Below are 19,066 nucleotides of genomic sequence, written 5' to 3'. Positions count from 1 at the left end.
AGTGTACTCCATGTGTTTTTAAAATGCCGCATGGACTCAATCTTAGCTCGATCACGGCTTGAAGTGGGCCAAGCTGTTGACCGAACCGAGCCGAGCCAGCTAGTCAGGCTTGAGGACCGGACAGAGCCGAGTTGGACCTGGGTCAGCTAGTGGACAAGCCGAGCTGTGCCAAGCTCAACTAGGTTCGCACCAAAAATCTTCTTCAAATCTGGGGATTTTTGGATCCACTGCAGGGCCCATCATACCAACGGTTTGAATCACTGAAATGTGGGTACACATAACAACGCTCTGATCACCGAACCATGGGCCCCACTTATCAGATCTTAAAGCCCGAGTATACTCCACTGAGCCTCGCCCGAGGACGTTCTCTTTACAAAATCAAACTCCAAGAGCCATCCGTTTGACTTATACACCAAGGCGCTTGTGAGGTCCCTTCCGGCCCTTGTTATTGAAATGATAAAAATTTTCTAGTACCCTGCCAGATTGCGATGGATGATACGAAGGCACCTAAAGTTCCACATGTGGCATATATCCAATCCAAATCAAACCGTTCAAATGACAATTACAAACGAAAATAATCATTTGACTCAACAAATATATTTTTATAGATAAGAGGTTGGGGTCGTCCAACTAATCTTATTTTAGGTTTATGACCTATTAGACAGTGGGATTCGTGAAACGGACGGTCGGATTTGAGTTGGATATATGCAACCCATGAGAATCTTCAAGTGACTGTTCATCGTCCATGATACTCCGCCAGAGTTTACAACAACTCCAAAAAGCAAATTTTATTTTATTTTAAAGATATTAATATTATTTTTGGGAAGACGTCAAAAGGCGATTTTCTCTTGGTTGTTTTTTTTTTTTTTCCCTGGAAGATAGACGGTTTGCTCCGATACTTCCCGACGGATTGCAATACCATATGTTGGACCTTACCATTTGGATATGGGTCATCTAATTCCAATGATCCAAACCGTTTATATGATAGCTCTCACTTTGAATTGTATAAATTTGGATTATTTCACCCTCAGATAATTTGCCTTTTTTGCTTTGAACATGAACGGTCACCGTAAACTTTGTACAATCAAAGAATTTAAATAATTAGTCCCAGGTTTTTTTTTTTTTTGTGTCAATCACCCATCCAAGAAAGGCCTATCAAATTAACAGTTTGGATCATTAAATAAAACCCAAACCCAACGGCTAGAGTCCCGACATATCTAGTTGCACTAGATGGGCAGATACATTCGAGCAATATTTTATTACAACAGATGGGTTGATATATTCGAGCAAACCTCAGTGATGACACATAGCAGAGAGAGAGAGAGAGAGAGAGAGAGAGATATGGGAAGAGATGGGCATGGCCCTTTATTTGAGACCAAGGAAGCAACGGGCAGGATTGCATACAAGATGTATGCAATTTCCATATTTGTGGGTGTTTTCTTTGTATGGGTTTACAGAGCTACTCACATCCCAGTAGAAAAGGGAAAGTGGGCTTGGTTTGGAATGTTTGGAGTGGAAATCTGGTTTGGTTTGTATTGGATTCTCATACAATCCGTTCGTTGGAAGCCTGTCTACCGCTCCACCTTCAAGGAACGTCTCTCACAAAGGTCAGTTCTCCTCTTCATTTTTTTTTAAAACAAGCTTTTTGTAATCGTACACGCATATATACACGCGGATGTACTTGTTAACTTCGTATGTTTGTGAGAAATCCGATTCGTCTATCAGGTGTATATCTCCGTGTAGATGATCTTTGCTAGATAACACGGTGTGCGATAATTTCTGGCTTATAGAATTTGCTAACGGTTCAAAATCGAATTAGTGTGATTCAATTGAAATGAATAGACCAGTGAGAGTATTGTGTCCGATCATTATCGCTGTGAGATCACCTGATTTACGGATTAGATTTCTTCCGTACTTTCTAGGATGGAAGGTGTGTCTGAGTGTAGATATGCGTGTAGGGCATAGAATAATTCCATTCTTTTTTGTACCGGGAGCTGATTAGGTGCGGGCCCACCTTGATGTATTTGTAGTATATCCGTACCGTCCATCCGTTTTACAGATCATTTTAGGGCATGAGGGCAACAACGAAGCATATCCAAATCTCAGGTGGACCATATTACAGGAAACAGTGGTGATTAGCCAGTAAAAGCTTCTTGTGGGCCACGCAAGTTTTGGATCAAGCTCATATTTATTTTTTCCCTTCATCCAGGTCCATGTGACCTTATCAACAGGTTGGATGGAAAGTAAGCATTATGGTGGGCCCTAGTAAGTTTTTAATGGTGAGCATTTAATCACCAATGTTTACTGTAACGTGGTCCACCTGATATTTATATTTTTGGGATCATGCCCTAAATTGATCTGGAAAAACATATGGACGGTGTGGATGTACTACACGTACATCAAGGTGGGCCCCACGATCAGGGCCGCATCTAATCCGCTCCCTTTTCTAGAAGAAGGCGTTCGATTGTTCTGGTCACCAATGGCAGTTGCTTATCCACCCTACACGTGCAAACTTATCCTGATCCATACCGTACAAATTGTGCGGTCCATTGAGGATAGATCATGACTTCAAAAAAATAAAAAAAAATAAAAAATGCAAATGGAACGATCCTAACCATCTAATCAGTGGAAAATTTGAGATGGTTAAGATCATATAATCAGTATGATTTCTGGACAATGCTCTATCAATGGGTGTAAGATTAGGATGGTTTGGATTGCCCTACTTGTTTGCTAGTTGCCGGATGAATCACCACCATTTAGAAAATGGTGATGAACGCACACTATGGTCGGTCGATCTCCTATGAACGCACACAAGGAATTCTTATGTCCTTGATTAGTAGTTCCTGTGGCGCATGTGGATGAGATCCGGACCCTTCATTAGTCAGGCCTTACAATGTAGGACCACTAGCTTAAAAATCATGCCGACAAGATAACTTTAGATGTCTGATCATAAGACTCTTTTCAATGAATGTGGGCCGTATATATTGTAATTTTTTGTCCATTTGTAGGACACTGGTTGAATGGTTTAGATTTTCCAATTTATGTTGCTTTTTGAGAGTCTGGACTCCATTAAGGGAAGTAATTGTGTATGAGTAAACTTTGTGTAGCCCACCATGATGTATGTGTATTATCCAAGCCGTCCATCCGTTTTATCAGGTCATTTTAGGGCATGAGCTCAAAATTGAAGCATATCCAAATCTCAAGTGGACCACATCACATGAAACAGTGTGAATTGAATGCCTATAGTTAAAAACTTATCCGGGGCAACAGAAGTTTTGGATCAAGCTGATGTTTGTGTTTTCCCTTCATCCATTTCTGTTTTACCTTATGAACAGGTTGGATGACAAATAAACATCATTGTGTTGTGGTCTTTTCGATCTTTGGATACGCTTTAATGTTGGCCTTAGGCTCTAAGATTATATGGAAAAACAGATGGACGGCATGGATAAGACACATAAATCCACGGTGGGCTCCACATACACAATAAGCTTCCCCCATTCAAGGTAAGATGGCGATGGCTGTTGACCATACTTTTCTTCCAACTACATAAAAGGTCCAAGCAGGTGGGTCTGACCAAAGATATACACCATGGCGGCCATAGAAGCAATCCTATGTTTGGTACCCATCCCCATTGTTCCGTGTGGTGTGGTCCACCTAAGTTATTTGTATACCTGATTTTTGGCCTCAGTACCTGAAGTTGAGGATATAACCTGATAGACGGAGTGGATTCTACATATCCAATATTGTGGGCCCGGACATGTTTATGGTGGCCCCACTTGATGAATGACCAGGATGACTCATATGTGTGCCATCTGCCACATCAGCATGTGTGCCCGGATCACCTTATGAATTCTCCATATATTATGTGGCAATGAGAGAAGATTGTGACAGTGAGAATGTCAGTGTTGATGAAAAAAAAAACAAAAGAAAAAACAGCGTTGATGCTGATTGGCGGGATCCCCAACACATTTCAAAATAGTATCTGAAGGACTTCATGAAAACAAAGCCTTACTTCATTGACAACACTGAAAGCATGATAACTTGTTATCCAATCAGGCCTTTCCTGCCAACATATCACATGTAGAAAATCTGTGCCATGCAAATGGTAAGCCCCACCATGAAAATTACCTGGGACAAAACCTAGTCTGGTATGCTGATCAGGTGGTCCACACCTTGAAATCAATGCACAAGCTTAAGGGCTGACTCAACATTAAAAACATAAAAGGTTTTTCGCCACCTTGATTAATGGGCCTGCCTGATATTTCTGCCGGATGATCATGCTGATGGGGCCTGGCATTTCCACGGCACAGATTTCCTACACAGGTAGCATGTTGGTGGAAAAGACCAGGGTGGACGGCAAATTATGGTACTTCTGGCTCGAGCCGTACATGAGTTGAACCAAGTCGAGCTTGGCCAGCTCAGCTCGGCTCAGCCAGCAGGCTACCCCAGCTCGAACTCGGCTCGATTTGGTCCTTGAGCCTGACTGGCCATTTCGGCTCGCCTCAGTCAGAAGATCGGGTCAGCTCGAGTCGAGTTTGAGCTGAGATTGAGCTCGATATTTCGAGCCAAGTTCAGGTTCGAGCTTACGAATTGAGTTTGAGTTTAGATTTTAGGATTTTTAATGTATATAATATATAATATATTTAAATATAAATATTTACAAAATATTTATATTAAGTGAACCCGATGGAGTCGAATCAATTTGAACTGAGTCAAGTTCTGAGTTGAGTCGAGTTGAGCTCGGTTTAGCTCGGACTCGGCTCCAAATTTTTTCGAGCTCAAAAAATCAGCTCGACTTGTTTCGAACCCAATTTTGAGCTGAGTTGAATTGAGTTTTTTTGAGTCGAGAAGAGCGAGTTAACCGAGCTAACTCGGTTCATGTACAGCTCTACTTGTGGCTGTCCCTGATCATTTCTCGTCCATAATTTATTTGGAGTGATCCCATGTGTTAGATAAAACCATGGATAGAAGGTGCCCACTTATTCATCTTAATCTTGATAATTTCTCAATTGCATTTTCCTTTTATTTGTTGCTGAACAGGTATGAAAACGAATTACCTGGTGTGGATATCTTTGTATGTACAGCAGACCCTGCCATCGAGCCACCAACACTGGTGATCAACACGGTCCTATCGGTAATGGCCTATGATTACCCACCGGAGAAGCTGAGTGTCTATCTCTCGGATGATGCTGGGTGTGATATCACATTCTATGCTCTTTTAGAAGCGTCCCGCTTCTCAACGCATTGGATCCCATTTTGCAAGAAATTCATCATTGAACCAAGGTCCCCAGAGGGCTATTTTTCCTCAACATGTGGCCCATCTGATACTCACCATGCAAAAGAATGGTCGGTGGTAAAGGTATAATGTATATACCATGATGTTTTTATATGAGGAGATCAATCGAATATGTTCGAACATGTATAATTATCATACATTCGAGTTGCCTGGGAGCACCAGCGTGTGTAGCTGGTGTCCCAAGTACATCCAGTGTGCATTTGAATATATACACATAGCTGTATAGATAGCCATATGGATATAAATTTGTGTATATCTGATAAGATTTTTTATAGATCTCTACAGATTTCTCTCATTATATATATATATATATATATATCATGATCAATGAATAAAACTATAGTTTCCTATAATATATTCTGTCACACTTAACATGGTATTAGAGCTATGCTCGATTTCTACAACATCTTTTTCTTACCCATTTTCTTTGCCATCAACCATCATCTCTACAACTATCACCTCCATTTTATAGTGTTTTTGACAAGCATGAGTTCTTCTTTTTCATTTGTTGTTTTTTAATTTTTTTAATTTATTTTTTATTTAAATTATTCTTATCAGGCCATTGTTATCAGTTATAGGTATAGTTCACTCATATGTTGTGCAGTGTTACACTTGTGCCTTGATATACTTTTGTGGGTTAGTCCCCATCTCGATTTTTGTGGGTGTAGTTCATTCACCTGTTGTGTTGTGTCAAAATGTGTTTTCGAGAGAATTTTGTATGTGGTCTTTTGGCGGCTCAATGGTTATCGAGTTTGGATGGCTTACTATTTGAAGAAAAGCTATAACAGACAATGACAACTTGATCTACCAACAAGCAACACTCAAGAGCTTGTATCCAACATATTGTCTGTAAGGGAGAGTGGTGGTACATACTGATCATCATCATCTTCTCTACGTATGTTCCATGCTGGGCATGATTGATATCCATGTTCTAACTTGATGAGAACTGTTAGAGTATGGGATACACATGCACAGCTGTATACATAGCTATATGGATGGATCATTTATATCTATTAAGATCTTCTACATATCTCTACAAATCTCTCACTTTTCTATATTCTAGACATTCAGATTGAAATATACATGTTATAGTTTTCTACAATGTATTCTCCCGGTAACACTTTTCCATCCAAAAGTCGATCTTCTCTTTTTATATCCATAAAATTTCAAGCCTCAGGTATCTACAATGTTCATGTTGTTGTGATATTATTGATACTGATCGGATGGTACAAAAATAGCTTATTGGACTTATTTTAAAAGATTAGTAAAATCCAACGGGCCCCACGAAATGGGTGGTACAAAAATAGCTTATTGGACTTATTTCTCCATAAAGCAATCTTGATCCATTTTATAAGATACTGATTGGATGGTCAAAATTGCCTCATAAGTGCTGTTTTTGCAAAGTGGCTGATGAAATACTAGTTGGATCGAGTGAACTATCTAGATCTAATTATTGGACTGTTCATGTTTCCTTATATTAGAACCGATGCTAGCATTTATATATAATTCATTCTTCATGTATTTTGTAGACTTTGTACGAAGAAATGAAAAATCGGGTAGAAACTGCTATGAAGTTGGGGAAGATTCCAGAAGAAATAAAGACAGATTACAAAGGATTTTCCGAGTGGAATTCATACATATCTTCGCGCGATCATCCTACATTTCTTCAGGTACTTGGCTCAGGTTAATATTTTGGAAATGGTGGTGAGTCATGCTCCTTAACACGTGACATACGTGACACACATGACGGGCGAAATCAGACTGATGCTCCATCCTCAGTCAAGTTGATTTTGGTCCGTCAGGATTGGTATACAACAACATCTTTCCCGCTAACAAAAAATCCAATCTGTGAAAAAGGTGGGCCCAACATAAAAGATCACCTGGGGTGAAAACTTGGATGTTCAACTCATCAGGCAGGCAATACCCATACATTGTGTCCGACTATCAGATATCCATTAGGTGGGCCATACATGCAAGTGTGTTAAGTCTCTTACCAATGGCTGTCAATTGATTCAGATGATGATAAGTGGACGATCCTTGTTTTCGCGCCATGCAGCCCACCTTTTAAATATATGGTGGTTTCCTGTAAAAATAATTTCATACACCACAAAATGTGAGTGTGTTTTGTTTTCTTACTCTCTCAGATAGTAATCGATGGGAGAGACGCGAATGCTGTGGACATTGAAGGATCTACACTACCAACTCTTGTGTACTTGGCGCGAGAGAAGAAACCCCAACAACCCCACCACTTCAAAGCTGGGGCTTTGAATGCACTGGTAATCTTTACATGCTTGCACGTGCAAACTTGTGCTAGGGTACATGTGCCTACAACATACATTTTACATATGAATAAAATCATGCATGAATATTTGATATTTCTGCTGAAAATGATACAGTGGAGAGTGTAGAACGGGAATAAGGTAGAACATAGAGCAGCCTGTTCATAGCACACATGGTAGGGTAATTTATCAGGGCCGACTATCTATTTTATGTACAATGGGTGGAAAAATCAAAAGATGATCCTAAACCATCTGATCAGTGACCCTCAATGCGACCGTATTAAATAGGAGTGGTTAAATAAGGGTTTTAGTATTTTTATAGGTAGTGTGCGGGCCACCTTTCTTATAAAAAAAGCGTTTGAATATTTAAAAAAATACAAAAAGAAATTACCTCAAGTGTTACCTTTTATTTTTCAAGTGCAAAAGTGTTGTCCTAGGTCGTATAGGGAGAAAGATTATGGAGTTCTCATAAAGCATTCCATTCCATGGTCTTTTGAAAATGATCACATTATGTTCTAGCTTATATGTGCACATAAGGCTGGCCTGAATGGCAACCGGCCAGAAAACTCGTTAACGGAGTGCATGGGTATGAAACTCGCATGTAAGAGGGTGCAAATCTGGTCCGGTAGGCTGGAGCAGATCCTAAATAGAAAAGGCGTTCCGACTCCTTTAAGGCCACTGCTACTATCTCAATAGCTCACATTCCAAAGGAATGTAATTGTGTGGCTGATGGCCTGGCTCGAATGGGAAGTGCCAACCAGCAGGACAGGGTATTCTCAGATCCTTCTGATCTTCCCTTCCCTTCCAGAGGGAACCTAGTTTTGGACAGGGTGGGCCTAGGAGCGTTAAGGGTCAGTTATACAGACCCTTCTATACGTAGAACTTGATGGCGGCTCTCCAGCTTTCCTGGATCGCAGATGGAAAAAAAAATCAATTTCCAGTCCTCTATTTCAGGTAGGAAGACAGTCTGCATACGCTGATGGTATTTTCCTTTCATGGATGCAGTTTTGGTTGGTCTTCTTGTTTGGCTGCTGGGCCATTGTTTGGAGGTTGCCAACCTTGTTTGGAGTGTCTTGCAGATTCTTTCCCCCATTGTTCGCCCCTCTGGAGGGCCTGCAGTACATGTCTCTATGGATTGGTGACTGGATTGGCAGGGGAATGGACAACTTGGAGGGGGGAGATTGTCCATAGGGAGTGGCTGCAGAGCTGGTTCATGGTTCAGGGTGGTTGGCGTGTCTCCTAGCATTGTTGTCTTTCGGGGGAGGAGTGGGCTGAGCGCCTCTAAGATTGCTGCTTGCAATCCCGGCAAGCGGGGGAACAGGGTAGGGCTCCTTGGCTAGTCGGAGCAGCCGGTTTAAGGGCAGCAGCTTGTCGTATACCTTGTTTTAGGTTCATGATTGGTGAGGCCCTTTTCCTTTTGTGGAGCCCATCAGATCCTCTGTTTTTGTACACCCTATGCTCATAAATACAACTATACAGGGGGCCTAGCCCTCTTCATTTAAAAAAAGAAAAAAAAGATAATCCTAAATAGAAAAAAAGGGTTTCATCACAAAAAAAATTCTTTAAGAAAATTATGTTCTCTTCCTTTCACTGCCGTATGGAGGTGGTGTTGGGTTTCATTCAGCTTGTGCAAGCTATCAAGACCATACACAAGGCAAGGGCTTGAACTATTTCAAATAGAGTAGTGACCTACACTGCACCTCGTCCCAGCCAGAAATCAGATACATCATGGGCTATGTTGTTGCTTTGACGATTAATCAGGTGTGGCGTTCAATATCTCTATTGATATATTATTGTTAAAAAATTCCTCTGCCATATGAATTAACAGTAAGTACTTCATGTTAGGAAATATGGCTTTACAACCTTAATTTGATTAGTCAAGTGTTAATCCAGTCTTAATCATGTCCTCTCCAATTTGTTTTGGAGATTTTCTTTGAAACAATTTTCATACTGATCCATCCATCACTTCCCACCCGAGAGGATTATGATCCATTGGCTGGATCGTGCCAAAATGTACTAGGTATTCAATGTCTGCAAACCAACCCAATTGCATGGTTATGAGGAAGACAATCAAGGGATTGATACAAGCAAATCAAGGTGAAAACAACATCAAAATACTTGCCATCATCGTGTGTGAAATTTGGTTGACTGGGATCTTTTTTTTTAAAATCATGATTTGTTTGCATTGATGACCAAATTGCGATTACTGTAGTTTTTACATTGAGGGATTATGCTCCAAATTACAATTGCCTGTCATTCAAGTTGGACTTGAGACCAATGTATTTTCAACCTGAGCGCATCTTCCATAATATTAATCTAGTTCACAAAACTTGGGACGGGTTATTCACTAACCTGGTTTTAGATCATTACAATCCAAGTCACATTCATGTGCAAACCTAGCATTATTGAAACTTGTTTTAATTTCAGTTAAACATATTCCAAATTCCTTAAGTTTCAACTTGGACCGAAAAGATAGTAATTGCATTTTAAGGGTTAGTGCCTCAGCGGCACTAGCCCAACTTTCTTCATCTACTATTTATTCACATTACAATTCAATTTAATGGAGCATCCAGACATATGTTTACCTAGCAAATATGCACAAACTCAATGGCATACTCTTTTTTTTTTTTTCTTCTTTTAAAGAGGATTTTATTAACAATCAGCTAACAAGACTACATTTGGGCATGACCCCATTAAAAGCCTGGGATCCTGCCTATCATATGAGCCCATATACAATAGTCCCCCCCAAAATGGAAAAACAAATATAGTGTCTTCATTAACATATATTCATTATCGTCACTTGAAATTGCAGATAAGGGTTTCGTCAGAGATGAGCAATGGATCAATTGTTCTCAATGTGGACTGTGATATGTATGCGAACAATTCGAATGTGGTGAGAGATGCAATGTGTTTTTTTATGGATGTAGAGAAGGGCCATGAGATCGGGTTTGTGCAGTTTCCACAGTACTTCAATAACATAACCAAGAATGATATTTATGCTAGTGCTTTAAGAGTAATTAATGAGGTGGGCTTAACTAACAAGTAATTTTAAGGTCCGATTTTCATTGAATATGAAACCATCTGATGGTTTTTCTCATGTGAGGTGTGGTTATCAAGGTGGAAGGTGCAGGGTTAGATGGTTATGGTGGACCACCTTATCTGGGCACCGGATGCTTTCATAGGAGGGAGAGTCTATGTGGGAGGAAGTATGGTGAGGAATACAAGGGAGAATGGAAGAAAAGGATTGAGCGAAAGGTAGAAACAAATGCAGGTGACTTGGAAGAGAAAGCAAGGGCCGTTGCAAGTTGTACCTATGAAGAGAATACTGAATGGGGAAAAGAGGTCTTCTCTCTCTCTCTCTCTCTCTCTCTCTCTCTCTCTCCACGTCTTTATTATTCATGTATATGTACATATGTTTATACACGCATACGTATATGTGTATTCCTAACACCCACATCTGTTAGGGACTGATCAAATGCATTCAAGATGCATGGGTCACACTTCTACGTCTGTCCATCCACCCACCTACTTAAATATACCTTCCTTTCTACCTATTGGTCTGTCTATTCATCCATCAACCAATGGATGGATGTAAGTACGAGTGGATGTATGCATACGTTACATCTCATGTGCATCATTTCATGTATGTGTGGATTTGCAGATGGGCTTGAAGTATGGGTGTCCATCAGAGGATTTAATAACAGGACTGGCAATACAATGTAGGGGTTGGAAATCCGTATACTGCAACCCAGACAGAAAAGCCTTTTTGGGCATGAGTCCTACCACACTAGAACAGTCGTTGGTGCAACACAAGAGATGGGGAGAAGGACAGCTACAGATATTCATGTCAAGGTATTGTCCCTTGATATATGGACATGGCAAGATAAAGCTGGGACTTCAAATGGGGTATTGCAACTACAACTTGTGGGCCCTCAATTCCTTCCCCACCCTCTACTATGTTATTATCCCTTCCCTTTGTCTCGCTAAAGGCATCTCTTTATTCCCTAGGGTATGATCTCTCTCTCTCTCTCTCTCTCTCTCTCTCTCTCTCTCTCTCTCTCTCCACTTTATAATATGCATACACACAAAAACAGTTGTCCATGCAGATACATGGTGTTTATGGTGAGATTTTTGGAAATCCTCCACCATCCCTATTGTGGGCAGTCAGGTGCAACAGCTGAGCCTGTGTGGTCCACCATCTCCTATGTTTGAGATCTACTCACGTTCACAAGATGTGATTCTGAATGTTAGGTCCTTCGGGGGAAAAATCATCCCAGTCCATAACTGAGGTGGGCAGGGAACACTGAGGAGATGTGGACAATAGGCTTGTCTGTGGGGCCCTGCATGGTGTTTATATTCCATCTAACCCGTTCATCTGGTGTGACTCACTAGGATGAGTGGTCACTCTACAATTTGGCCTGATCCAAAGCAGAGGTGGGTCACATTGTGTGAACTTAGAATTTTTAGGCATGACATTACATTGTTACCTGTGGTGTGGCCCACCTTATATTTGGATCAGCATGATATTTGGTTTTTATGGTTAATATGAGGGCACACACATGATTAATTGAGTGAATGTCACACACCCTACAGATTTCGGGTGTTGTACATGATGGGTTTTGTGGAGGATTCCAGTTCCACAGCAGGATTCGGACATTGGATGTAAGCCATTTGTTAGGAGGCCCCTTCATACTTATGCCTCGATCGAAAAATCTGGCCATCACATTCTTCAGATGGGTCACACAAGTACTTTGAATGAGGCCCTTTGGTCCTCTTCAACCGTCCATTTTTCTCATTCACTTATGGCAGGGAAAACATCCTGATATTTATGCCAAGACAAATAATGGGTGAACCTGATTAATGGTTTCAATCAAACAAATGTGTTCCACATTGGCACATGTTCCGGCAGTAGAGTCACCAAAATTCTTATTGTGATGAACATCTTCCATAAACACATTGGTGCACCAAAACTAACATACAGCTTAAACAAATGGCCACAGATCTCGAGCCCATGGTCCGCACCCTTCACATATGTGTTCATCGCCAAGTACGGATATAGCCTATGCGACTCGATCTGGTTTGGAGACACAATCAAAGGTTGGTGGAACATGCAGAGAATGTGGATATTACGAAGGACCAGCTCCTACATCATCAGCACCATAGATACCACCCGCAAGCTACTGGGCCTCACTGAGTCAGCGTTCGTTGTCACAGCAAAAGTAGCTGACAAAGAAGTCCTTAGGAGGTATGATAAAGAGATCATGGAGTTTGGCTCCACTTCTCCAATGTTCACCATCCTTGCAACACATGCAATGGTCAACCTGATTTGCTTGGTGGGTGCAATCAAGAGATTGGCCATGGATACTGAAATCAGAGATGTTGAGCCATTGATCTTGCAGCTTTTTCTATGTGGGTTGTTAGTCATGATCAACATGCCCATCTATCAAGGGCTCTTTTTGCGCAAGGATATGGGCCGAATGCCTGTGTCACTTGCATTTACATGCACATTTTTCGCTGTGTTGGCTTGTATAATACCCATGTATTAGATTTTGTATAATGTTGTAAAGTTCTTTTGGAACTATTTTTCTTTTTCTACAGGTGGGCACATGTGCTATTGTGGAAATGTGTGCAAGATATAAGCTTTCCAGCAGGTGGGCTAAACTGCAACATACGTAGTATAACGGTCATGTATAAAAAATCTGTCCATGAAATAGGGGTTCAAGTTCATGTATTAAAATTCTGCCTGATAAGTAACTTGAACATATGTGTGGCGTGTAAATGAGATTTCTTACATGTGGGATCATGTAATTATAAAGCATCTGTGTTTTTTTTAGTTAGCTTTTGGGCTAGAGATTACAACAATAGTTTACTACATATTCTTAAAATGTGGTTACAATCCACTACTCGTTATGATATGGACCGGCGAATCATGGGCCTGCTGTCGATGGAGAGAGATCAAAAATCACACTAATTAGACTGCCTTGATTTTCTTTTTGTTTGTCCGGAGAAAGATAAGAGCATACCATCTGTAACTTTGTTAATGCGAGAAAGAATTTTAGCGATCTATAACTGGACAATTTGGCCTAATTAGGCTTTACAAGAAAACCTCTTGCCATAGTTTTGGCCAACACAGCTGAAACATTTTTAGCCATTGGACTGCCTTAATCATCTAATTTTTAACTTTTAAATTTTGATTGTTGGTCATTTTATTCTTTATCATCAAAATTGCCACCACCAATTGGATAGCTTTAAACCCGACCGGGACTTTAACCCTTGATATAAATAACATGGGTTAATTCTCAGCCCTATGCCAAACCTAACCCTTTAAAAATGGGTTTGCTATTTTGATTTCGACACAACCTGCATTTTAATGGGCTAGGTCTAGAACCAAAACATAGAGAGAGAGAATGAGCTGCCCGAGAGACCGGGCTGCCCTCATTGTCCGTCCAACGGAGAGGGATGGGGACGGAGCTTCTCACTCTTGCCGCTGACATGCTACTGGATTACCATCCGAAGACTGGAGGTGAAGATCAACCTAGAAAAGCCGGTAATGGTCGCTGTAGGAGGAAGAAAAGGGAAAAACAGCGAGCCACGGCCTGCATATATTGATCTGAGTGGCGCAGATGACCGATGGTCTTCGGTAATCACAGGGGCAAAATGGGCAAAAGGGTTTGGACACCTGGAGAGAAAAGGGGGATGATGCAAAGGAGGGCATTTAGGAAAATTCTTCGGCCCAGGATATCCCCATCGTTCCAATGCGGGCGTTATTCATACTCCATGACCGGCATGGAAGATGCCCGGTACGCGGACGTTCCGAAACCGCGACGGAGGAAATCGGAATGGAAGCCCTATCCGACACCGATGAAAGTGTTGATACGAAGGGCGAAGGAGGAGAAGGCGGCGAGGAAGGCCGAGCCATGCAGGATCCTCCAACTGCCCTAGAACGGATTACTCGTTACTGAACTCGTCCACATGGCTCGCCGGGTCAACCAGGCCAGGTAATCGCTCCTTGACGGCCTGTCTAAGCTCGATGGGGCAGTTGTTCCTGTGAAGAGGTGCAGCTACTGCTCTGAAGTTCACATTGGCCATGTGGGCCATGAGATACGGACCTGCACGGAGGCCAAGAATGGCCTCAGGAGCTCCACTCATGTATGGCAGACTGGATGCCTCGCGGACATGGTGCGCTTTCCCTACTGCTATCATCTCCATGATAGAGTGGGAAAGCCAAGGGTAGGCCACGATGATAGATTCCAAGTTAAACGGCTCCTTGCAGTTCTAGAGCTGTGCATACAAGCCGGTCTGGATCACGAAGACTATCTGACAAGAAGAAGGACAAAACCAGTTTACTCGATCGAGGGAAGGATAATTGATTTCGAGCCGGAGATGGAACATGTGGATGTCGAAGGGGGGGCCCCACAAGCAGAGGATCCCCTTCTGTCCTTTCAATCTGACGGTGGCGATCAGAACTCTTGGCACTATGAAGAGAACTCAAATGAGTTGAGTGTGAAGACACTGGAGTCTTGGCTTGAAATGAAATCAAGAGCTGAGCTGATGATGAAAACATACAGTGTGAAAACCTGTGGATATTGCCCTGAAGTTCAGGTGGGGCCCAAAGGACACAAGGTGAGGATGTGCAAAGTTGCAAGCATCAGTTTAGGAATGACCTGCACGTGTGGCAGGAAGCTACTATCGACGATTTGATTTGGCCGAACTATGTGTGGCATGTGCGGGACCCACATGGCCCAACTTTAGCTAATGAGCTGAAGAAGTACTACGGGAAGGCGCCTGCAGTTGTAGAGCTATGTGTGCAGGCTGGGGCACTAGTCCCAGATGAGTATTGGAGTATGATGAGGTTGGATGTGGTTTCTCCTGACCACGATGAGGTCGATTTTGTAGCTTGAAAATGCTACTTGTGTAGCAATTAGGGGAGGAAATTGTTCTGAAAATCAGCAAACGTATATTATGTTGTCATATCACTCTTAACACATGCTGTGTGGACGAGATTGCATCACCGAAAGAAAAGGCTAATCTATGATGAGGCACATGCTTGTGGTGATTTATTTTTATTTTAAAACGAAAAAAAAAAGAGGTCTAGAACCAAAATTCTTACCTGAACCTGCATGCATTCTCTTATATGCTTATGGCCTGCAAACCTTATTCCATTGCTAGATTAATAAATATATATTCAACACACACATAGTCTTACTAATAAAATTAATTGGAACTGATCTAACCTAATTTAAATGGGCATTGAGACAGTTGATTCGACCTAATCCCAACCAGGCCTGATCATTAACTGGGTCCAAAATGGTGGTCACAAGTACAACCCCATTTCTCAATGGTTCTATAAATTTGGACCCAGAAATCAGGTCGGGTCCAACGTCCCCACATGTCTTAAGTACCAGTGTACAACCATATTTGCAGTCGGGTTCCGCATGCCCGTAATTGTATTCATTTCTTTCATGTACATGCGCCAATATAGCACATACAACAATCTGAAATTCCCATGAGATGGCCACAGTTCTTAAATCATGTGGTCCACTCCTTGCGTCGGCCAAAGTGAGATTTGTTGGCATTACATGCATGGGTGCCACGCACATCCACACACGGTGCACATGTCATAATGTGAGACATACATGAGATCTAAGCTTCTCTATCAGGTGAGCCATAACATATAAATCAAATGAAAGGAAAAGAAATTTAACCATTATATATGATTTTGGAATAGGAGAAGTTAGTTTAGCCAACCAACCCCAGTCGAAAGTCCATTTTATTTTCGTTTTTACTATAAATGGTAAGTTTTAGTTTGATCATAACTTTTGATCCTTTGAGCTTTAGGAGTTGCGCCTAACATGAAAAAGACTTAGAAAATTTAGGAGAATAATTTGATTAGGCCAAATTGGACACTTACTATTTTTGGCTGGAAACCATAAAGTCTAGTAGGAATCATGACCAGCTATGAATATATAGTAAGTTTACTTTCATAGTAGTCACATTTTTAGGGTGTTTGAGTTGGAGTTTGAGTCTAAAATTATGTCCACTACACCAAAATTGTTTATCAGGTATGGCCAGTGCTTTGGTTTAGAAATGGTATTAAGCCGTTTCTAAGTGCACACGGTTCTAAACCGTTTCTGAATGCAGCGACTGTACCCTCTTTCCACGTACGGTTCTTTTGCTTTCCCCTTTTCTTTGTTCTCTCATCTCGCGTCTCCTTCTCTTCAAATCTCTAGTTTAGGTCATTTTGCCCTCCTGCTCGTCCTGCTCTTCTTCTTCTTCACACTCCTTTAAAAAGCATCCCCATTAAGTCAGATCTACGCCTCCAGATCTATTACCTCTCTCATTCTCCTCCGTTCTTCCTCCTCTAATTCCCAATTTCTCTCCAGATTTCTTCAGTTTCCTCAGATCTAGGGTTTACAGATCCCGTTTCTGGAATCAGATCCACGTTTCTTGCATTGTGGCCACGGATCTGTCTCTTTTGTAGCTGATTTTATCTGTTAATTTCATCAAAAGTGGGTTTTAGGAAGAGAGAGAGAGGGAAGAAACCGATGTCTCTGTTTTAAGCGCAAAAAAACCCCCCAAATCTCTCTTCGGAAAATCTAGGGTTTCTTTCTGCAACTGATGATGGCAATTCTGTAATTCTTCTGTAATTCCTTCTCGATTTTTTCCCTCTCGATCTGGTTTCTCTGTTTTTAGGGGGAGAATTTGGGTCCTAGGCTTCAGAATTTGTTTGTTTTTTATTTTTTATTGCTTATTTTTTTACCTTCTATATCTGGAAATGGCATTTCCGTGAATATTATTTTTAAATCTTTGTATGAAAATTGAAATTATGTATTTTTTTAATTTTATTTTTTCTTGATTTTTTATGGATGATTTTTCTATGTTGTTAGAATATCTGTGAAATTAGCGGTTTCCACTTTAAATCGGATTTTTTATTTTTGTCATTTTCTCTGATTTTTTATTTTCGAAATTCCTATTTGGTTTTGTTGTTCCGTACGTGTTTTCATAGAATTTCATGGGTGATTTTCATGTTCAAATGAAAAATTTTGTATTCTTTAATTCAAGAAAATTAGGCAATTCTAGCCACTGAATCCGTTCATTCTCTATTGATTTGTACAAAAATTTCACGCATTTTTGTTGCATTAATTTCCTGCGATTTTGAACTTCTTTAAATTTCCACAAAAATTTCCAATTGAAGCTATCTGTCCACGTCAAGGAGAAGGCGAAATCTGCACCATCGGTTCAGGCCCCTGTGATCGATCTCACGCAGTTTGGGTATGTCAAGCTCCTCGGCAAGGGGATGCTACCGGAGGGGCGGCTTGTCGTCGTGAAGGCGAAGCTAGTGTCAAAGACCGCGGAGAAGAAGATCAAGGAGGCTGGCAGGGCTGTCATGCTCACCGCCTGATCTGTGGGGACCAGTTGATGAATTGTAGGTTTTGATTTCAGATCTTTAAAAAAAAAAAAAATATTATTATTATTATTTTTAATCGGGATATGGATACTTTGGGATATTTTGAGTTTCATGAAAGTACCATTTTGCACTTAGTAGGCTTTTTGTTCTTTGGTGCAATATTCATTAAATATCGTCTTTGGTATTTGATCTGCTTAAATTCATTTATTTAGCGACTGATTTGTTGGTTTGGACCTGAGATTTTTTATATATATATTTTTTTAACATGCATAAAGTCTCTCACGTAGTCTGACCATTCCAATTGCAGATATACATGTATATGTCATACATAAGCACATAGGCTGCCCACTCTAATAACATAAATGCATAAAGTGTCTCTTACTCCGAGCATTTCAAATAATACATATATGCATGCATGTATGTACGCATGCATGCATATGTATATAAGCATAAGAAAGGATTAGCAAGCTAGATGAGGTTAGTTTGGCGTGGAGGGACGAAAATGACATTATTACTCCCATCAGACCTCAAAAGCTTCACAAGATGAGGATCCACATTGAAAGCTGCTTCCAGAAGTGATGGTGATAGAGCTCTGAACAGTGATGTCTTCCCACCAAAATGACTGAACACAGGCAGTGGACTAGAGATGACAGAAAACCATTCCAACCCTTCACCATCTGCAATTGAATATGAAGGGTACAGTTCTGCTATATGCTGTAGTATTAAAGATTTAGTTAAAGATTCATACATGTAGTAGCCAGATCTATTGGTGATTTCAGATTTACATCTGTTGACTGTTTCATATCTACATCTTCTCTTTGTAGGTTGATGATTTTTTACTAATCGATCTGGTAAAATGGCTTATTCATTTGGTAGCCTCTTTATCATGTCTTAATGTTCTCTTTCTTTCTTTATTATTATTATTATTATTTTTTTTTGTCTTAACTCTCCCTTGGCATTAGAAAAAAAATGCAGGGGAGTTGTTTGTTAAAACGCCAAAGAGATGTGATTTTACGGAAAATTGTGCTTGATCTATGTAGTCATTAGCCATTTACTGGGTAAAATGGTTTAAGTGAGTATGAA

At 40.7% G+C, this 19,066-nt stretch overlaps 1 protein-coding gene and 1 pseudogene across 4 annotated transcripts; both read left to right on the top strand.

Moving 5' to 3' along the window:
* Positions 1 to 1,141: 1,141 nt before the first annotated feature.
* Positions 1,142 to 13,220, top strand: LOC131255839 (cellulose synthase-like protein E6). 4 transcript variants are annotated; one of them, XM_058256722.1, is made up of 8 exons: positions 1,142 to 1,607; positions 5,041 to 5,359; positions 6,826 to 6,966; positions 7,441 to 7,572; positions 10,388 to 10,600; positions 10,693 to 10,917; positions 11,237 to 11,584; positions 12,169 to 12,569. In XM_058256722.1, exons 1-8 carry the CDS (start codon positions 1,231 to 1,233, stop codon positions 12,328 to 12,330), a joined length of 1,917 nt encoding a protein of 638 aa, XP_058112705.1. In that variant the 5' UTR covers positions 1,142 to 1,230; the 3' UTR covers positions 12,331 to 12,569. The 4 variants fall into 4 exon arrangements, with proteins under 4 accessions (XP_058112705.1, XP_058112706.1, XP_058112704.1 ...); XM_058256720.1 differs by lacking the exon at positions 12,169 to 12,569 and adding an exon at positions 12,576 to 13,220 and having other exon boundaries at positions 1,160 to 1,607; XM_058256721.1 differs by lacking the exons at positions 7,441 to 7,572; positions 12,169 to 12,569 and adding an exon at positions 12,576 to 13,220 and having other exon boundaries at positions 1,157 to 1,607.
* A 970-nt stretch (positions 13,221 to 14,190) lies between these two features.
* On the top strand, positions 14,191 to 15,613 carry LOC131255838 (APO protein 3, mitochondrial-like; annotated as a pseudogene).
* The last annotated feature ends 3,453 nt before the right edge of the window (positions 15,614 to 19,066 follow it).

This window comes from Magnolia sinica, chromosome 9 (assembly GCF_029962835.1).
Source record: "Magnolia sinica isolate HGM2019 chromosome 9, MsV1, whole genome shotgun sequence".
Classification (NCBI taxonomy): domain Eukaryota; kingdom Viridiplantae; phylum Streptophyta; class Magnoliopsida; order Magnoliales; family Magnoliaceae; genus Magnolia; species Magnolia sinica.
This window is presented reverse-complemented; position numbering and strand designations above follow the sequence as displayed.

What these genes read in the sequence shown, in the direction of transcription:
- LOC131255839 (XM_058256720.1), top strand. Translation starts at nt 1,231, where the DNA reads ATGGGCAGATACATTCGAGCAATATTTTATTACAACAGATGGGTTGAT. An exon ending in AAGGAACGTCTCTCACAAAG is followed by an intron (nt 1,608 to 5,040) that starts GTCAGTTCTCCT and finishes GTTGCTGAACAG; the next exon opens with GTATGAAAACGAATTACCTG. An exon ending in CTTTAAGAGTAATTAATGAG is followed by an intron (nt 10,601 to 10,692) that starts GTGGGCTTAACT and finishes GTGGTTATCAAG; the next exon opens with GTGGAAGGTGCAGGGTTAGA.